Here is a 6000-nt window from a genome sequence, read left to right on the forward strand (position 1 = left end):
ATCCCCTCACCGTGCGGGGAACCGCGTTGTAAAACTCCTCACCTGCCTCACCTCCCCTTTCCCCTTCCTCCTTTCCCCTTCCTCCTTTCCCCCCTACTCTAGATCATAGAGTCTACGAACTGACTATAACCCTAAATTGAGGTGGTGGTGATATCCGCTCATCTTTCGCCCAGCACTGGGTTGCTTGAATGTACGCTTGAGGCAGGGGGGGGATGGGGGTTGGGCTAGGGATAGGGCTAGGGACAGATGGGATACGGGATTTGATTCATGGAGGAGAAGAGGCCGGTGACTGGGCTAAAGGTGCAAGATGGTGTGCGGTCTAAGATTTGTCTTGAACACTGCACCCACCCACACATATATAGGAGACGGAGGGGGGCCGAGGGGGGACTTGCGATAGATAGGGCGTCGATTTAGCTGTACCTAAAGGCATGGTATGCTCCCTCCAAACCGATCTCTATTGATCCCTTGCTTGGTCATCGCTCCCCTCCTTCCTTCCTTCACCCACGCTCCCCACTCCGGCGGAGAAACTCATGCAACACATTCGCCGTCAACCTCGCGACGTCGTTGTCATAATCATGCCAAGCCATAGCTCCCACCCAATTAATCGATCCAACAGAAAACACCGCCCCGCCGCTCGGTGTATCGAAAAATACGACATCGCTCCTCACCTTCTCACTCTCCGTCCCCTTCAGGTTCACCATCGGATACAACACTTCCTCGTTAAAAAGCATGTAGTCGTCGCTGTGTCCACCCGCCAATTTCGTCGTCGCTACTATAACCGCGTTTTTTGGAGTGCCGAGGCCGTAGTCCAGACGATCGATCTCGTCGCCACTTGCGGCGCCGTTGACAAGTCCGTAGTCGCCGATGACATCCTTCTCTATCCCTTTCAGTATATGCACTAGTGGAGGGTCGTTGCGTGCTGCGGGCGTGATGCCATAAGCCGCCCCTTTCCCCACGCCCATAGCGCAGCTGCCGATTCCGAAGAGTTGATTTGGAGGTCTTCCACGACTGCGCCAAAGCCCACCTCGTTCGCCGGTGAGGGGGTGATGGTGTTCACCGGGTGGAAGTTGGAATGTGCGACAGCCGGCTTCGGCGCGGCGGACTTCGATGCGGTGAGGGGAAGAAGTGGACGAGTGCGTCGTGGACCAGTAGTACCCGTTTCCGCCGAGGTACATGAAGTGCCCACCATGAGCGAGGAAGGTGGCGTACGCGTCTAGCATACTGGAGGTGGGGTATTCGGGGTGAGAACAGGAGAGGAGGACTTTGTACTTGTTGAGGAGGGAGGAGCCTTGCGCGGAGATATCATGGTCGGTTATTGTGTCGTAAGGGGGCCGACTCTGGTTAGAAGGGGTAGAGAGTTCGCGGTCGAGGAACGAGATGAACCAGAGATCTGCGGCTAATTCACGGGGGCCGTCGAATAGCCACATTTTGTAGTCTGGGCGCATGTTCAGGACTGGGCGTTTGAGAGAGGAGGAAGTGGTGCCGGAGCCGTCGTTGTGGCTGTCGTATAGGGAGATCCCGAGGTCCCCGCGGGCTTTGAGGATGCGAGAATACTTGTCGAGTTTCGATGTGTCGCCGGGAAAATGAACGGTTCGAGTTTCATCATGGAGATGCTCATTTGCATATGCTAGTCCAATGTCAGAGCAGAGTTCTGGAGTACGCGTAGACATTCCAAGTAATTACCCGCATAAGTGAAGGTGGGGATTATCAACGCTACAGGAGGATTCTGTGCTGCCAGGGGATTCGGTCGCACAAAGAACGGTATCATATCAGATGATTTGCCGTCCGAAACAGAAACCCCGTAGCAGCCTGACGGAATGTCGTTGGGAATGTCAAGTGTGAAGCTGGTCTCCCACATAGCATCGTCCAAGTCGTCATCGTGGAAATGAATAGCACCATACCCATACTTTGCTTTAGTCCAGTCGACTTGGCTAGCGTCCCAATCATGCCCTGTGACAGCACGAGATGGTGCATTGATCAATTCTCCGTCATGTTTGTACTTGCTTTTGTCTCGGACCTTATTTGTTGATATGTCTATTGAAAAGTCAAGGTCAAGTAGCACATCAGTGCTCCCATCTACCATTGTCTCCAGCTTGAAGCCATCGATCTTTCCGTTAAAGCTGCCATGATTATCATTGAGCGAAGCTCTCCTTTTACGAGATTCGTAGCCGGCAATGATTAGAGGTCTCTCCGATGTCTTTAATATGGGCATCCATAATTCGTGTTCTTCACTGGTGACGCTAGTTTCCTCTCCAATGTCCTTTGCTGTGATCTTCGATCTCAATGTAACGAGACTCTTCTTTGGCTCAATAGTGAAATGTAAATGATACCATTGATAAGATACGAATTTCAGAGAAAATTTCGCAGGGTTTGCAATATTTGCATAATCAGCCCCAAGACGCAAAGATCCGGAGTTGTCCAGACAGCAATAAACACCATCGCACGACGCAGAATCATTCGACACAGAATGATATACCGAAAATAGATATTGATGGTGGCCAGCTCCTGTTGGAAGCGTTGGTTGACACCAAAATTCAATGGAAATTGAATCAACACCGGCTGTAGTGGACCAATTCCACGACGGAATGCGCAAGAAAGAGCCAGTCTTGCTCAATTGGCTGTTCCCTACGTGACGTTGCTTAGGAATTGACTCGACACGTCGATGCGAGACTGGGGGTGCATTTTCATGCTTGTAACCAGCGCCGAGGCGAAAGACTTCACTCTCGAATGTAGGTTGGTAACAGGATACTTTCACTTCGGCCTTGTCGCCCGGAGAGCAGATCAGTGGATCAACATAACCAATAATGTTCTCAGCAGGATCCATTGCTTTTGATGTTTGTTGCTTTGACCGCTGGCAATCTAAGTATGTACTACTGAGTTGATACCATGTGGTCTCTCGAACGGCTGCAAGATGACGACCTACGCCCGAGGTTACAGCGCGGGGATAATGGTAAGACTCTCCATCAGCACTGATTGGCTCCAACAGAGCGATCATGATTGACAACCCAGCCGTGAGCCCCGGCTTGCATCAGCTAACACTAGCCTTGCATGATGCCATGAGTTGGCGGTGCACTAGCAAACCCGCGATTTTGTTAGCGGATTTGCGCATGGGCAGGTCGGAGGATTCCAATACCCCACCAGCCCCAGCGTCCATATCGTTCTGTGCGCTTGACGGTGAACTTGTCGTTCTCCATAGCAAAAATGCCTGCATTGAGATTGAATGAGTGAGACCGACTCTTTCTTCGCCATTGACCTGTACCTTTCATACTGACCAGTGTCACAGCCCTCTCGTCCAGAATGTACTTACTGGCACAATCGTAGGCTTGGGGCCTGGCATATAGTAAGCGGAAGGGTGGCGGATGAAAAGCAGATTCCAGTACTGACGAAGACAGTGTCGCAATCACACTCCTTGGTGCTGGGGGTGGGCCTGCAAATGAGACTCAGATGGTGAATCTGGTGAATTCGATACTCTACGCGTGAGTACGATAAAGCAGCAGTCGTAGGGACGTGGAGCTCATGCTGTCCTACCCAGTGTGTGGTTCGTTACTGGATGGCTGAGCGGCTCCGTCGTTACAACCCTTGGTCCCAAAATCACGTTGATGCTTGGAACGTTGGGCTATCCAATCTATGTTGGCTCATTGTGGTATTGTGCGTCGTGTTCCAAGTCCATCAAGCGTTGACCAATGTTGAACAACATGCTAGTCACCAACAGTGCTCATGAATGGTTTCCCATTGTTGGAGGAGCATTCCTGGGCTTGACTGCAAACCTCATCTGGACTGCCGCAGCCTATATCTCCTTCTCATATTCGACAGAGCAAAGCAGAGGATCATTTATTAGTATGCAATGGGGTATGCTCAGTGTTTTCAGTGAGTCATCCTGATTGATGTCCGTACGGTCATTGGGACTGCGATTGAAAGTGATCAAGGCTCGCTGGGATCGCTCGTCGCGTTCGGCATCAACTTCAAGGCCAGCAAGCTTCAGGTTCCCGTAGCAGTCTACATCGTATTCATCATCTTGATGACCTCAGGCTTCTTCGTGGCCCTCTTTGGCATCGTTGCGCCGTCGACAGTTCGCCGACGTGATGGCACACCTTTGGCGCATTATCCACATGAAGGATTTTGGCAAGAGCTCAAAAATCAGCGAAGGCTGTTTCAAGATTGGAGGATCCTGGCCATGTTCATACCAATGTTGGCAAGCGAGGTTCCAATCATCGTCTTGTCAAGTGTGAATTGTAAGTATTCATCGTGCGAGTGGCGGTAGTAGCTGATAGCCGCGTCAAGCACTGTACTTCAACGTCCGTACCAGGTCACTCAATTCCCTGATGTTCAATATCATGCAAATCGTTGGTGCCATCTGGATCGGATTCATGCTCGACAACAAGTACATCGCGAGTCGACGAACTCGAGGGGTCGTTAGCGTGGCCGCCGTCGCAATCATTGTGATTGCTGGCTGGATTGGTATCACCGTGTGGCTTTACAACAATCCGATGGATCCTTTAAATCCACCATTGTTTGACTGGACAGATGGTCCATTTGGCGGATTCTTCGTGCTGAATCTAATCTTTGGGATTAACTCGGTCATTGTACGCTACAGCGTTCCTTTGAATGTCTCTCCAATTATTGACATCATCCTCTAGTACCAAGTAACGGTGCAATGGGTCATCTCCAGCTTCACCAACGATCCTGAAAAGCTTGCGCGTTTGGCAGGACTGGTCAAGGGCGTTCTCGCAGGAGGCGTCGCTGCTGCATTTGGTACAGAAGCCGCAGGCTTGACTCAGTTGAATGTTGTGGCATACAACTTTTCCGTCCAGGCTGTCGGATTGGTTTTGACGGCAGTCATTGCGAGTACTTGTGTCACTGCGACGAATTACATGAAGGAGGAAAATGTGATCCCCCCATCAGATGCTCAAACGAGCGGAGATTTGGAGAAGAGTGATAGTCAATCTTAATGGATTACCCCTTTGAGCTCTGATAGTTCCTAAAAAGTCTGTTGACTCGTGTTGATGGCGCATATCGCACGATCCAATGCCGTGTGAATCTCATCACTGCCCCAAGCATTCTCCTCGATCTGATTCGAAAGAAGCTAAACGTCGACGGCTTTGCAGCTACCTTATGTCTTCCCCTGCATTTCTAGGCGGGGGCGCGTGGGGGAAGTCGCTAGGGATCCTTCGAGCAAAGCCAACTTGTACCGGTTTTCTCAGGCTGCCAATTGGTACTGATTCCAAAGTCTCGAATGGCATGATGCTGCACCATAGATCCTGAAGACTTCTGAGAAGTGTCGACCACCAAGCTATGACTGCGAGGTAATGTCGAGACCCATTTCGACATAATTCATCCCGAGCGTGGCATTGCGAAAGGCGTGAGGACTGAGGAGATGTTGGAAGGATGATGAAAGCGGCTTTCGTTAGCGGGGCGCCGGTGAAGGTCTGTGTGGTCTCTTCCGGCCTCCCCCCTCCCCCCGGATCACAAATCCGCCGTTCCGAAGCCCAATTTGACAGTTACTTTTGCACTACATCCGCAACCGGCATCGCCATCTCAACCTATATCAAGCTATGTCGAGCTAAAGACTTGATTATCTCCTGCTGGAACCAACTAAGGAAGCCACTCGCGTGCTTCGATCCCTTAATAGTACTATTCTCTGCCAATCAACCGTCTTCTCCTATCGTTGCTCTTGAAAGAACACACAAACATGTCGCTGGAAGCAGCCAAATGCGTGACAGCCTTGTCCAGCATCTCCATCGCAATCAAGCTAAATCCGAACTATGATGCCGGCATAATTTGCCAGCCGAGCACCAATCGATCTCGCAACGCCAGGAACAGGGAGGCTTGACGTTGATCTTGCATCTTGGCCGCTTCAATCACACAACAAGCCTGAGGCTTGATACATCACTTCCACTATCCCCACGATGGACAACTTGCTCCTTCATCCGCGTCTCCATACACCAGACACTCACTGCCTTTTCATTGCATGTCGACGAGTCCCATTCATAGCCGTCTGGT

At 51.0% G+C, this 6000-nt stretch overlaps 2 protein-coding genes across 2 annotated transcripts; one reads left to right on the forward strand and one right to left on the reverse strand.

Annotated features, from left to right (window-relative positions):
• Positions 1 to 497: 497 nt before the first annotated feature.
• On the reverse strand, positions 498 to 2824 carry KY384_005126 (uncharacterized protein; the record flags this gene model as incomplete). The annotated part of the gene is made up of 2 exons (XM_044813627.1): positions 498 to 1651; positions 1684 to 2824. The coding sequence occupies 2 exons, from the start codon at positions 2822 to 2824 to the stop codon at positions 498 to 500; spliced, it is 2295 nt and encodes a 764-aa protein (XP_044668928.1).
• Positions 2825 to 4334: 1510 nt separating this feature from the next.
• Positions 4335 to 4949, forward strand: KY384_005127 (uncharacterized protein; the record flags this gene model as incomplete). Its single annotated transcript, XM_044813628.1, has 2 exons — positions 4335 to 4583; positions 4638 to 4949. 2 exons carry the CDS (start codon positions 4335 to 4337, stop codon positions 4947 to 4949), a joined length of 561 nt encoding a protein of 186 aa, XP_044668929.1.
• Positions 4950 to 6000: the final 1051 nt, after the last annotated feature.

Source organism: Bacidia gigantensis (assembly GCF_019456465.1).
Source record: "Bacidia gigantensis strain McMullin 20006 chromosome Unknown contig_245, whole genome shotgun sequence".
Lineage (NCBI taxonomy): Eukaryota > Fungi > Ascomycota > Lecanoromycetes > Lecanorales > Ramalinaceae > Bacidia > Bacidia gigantensis.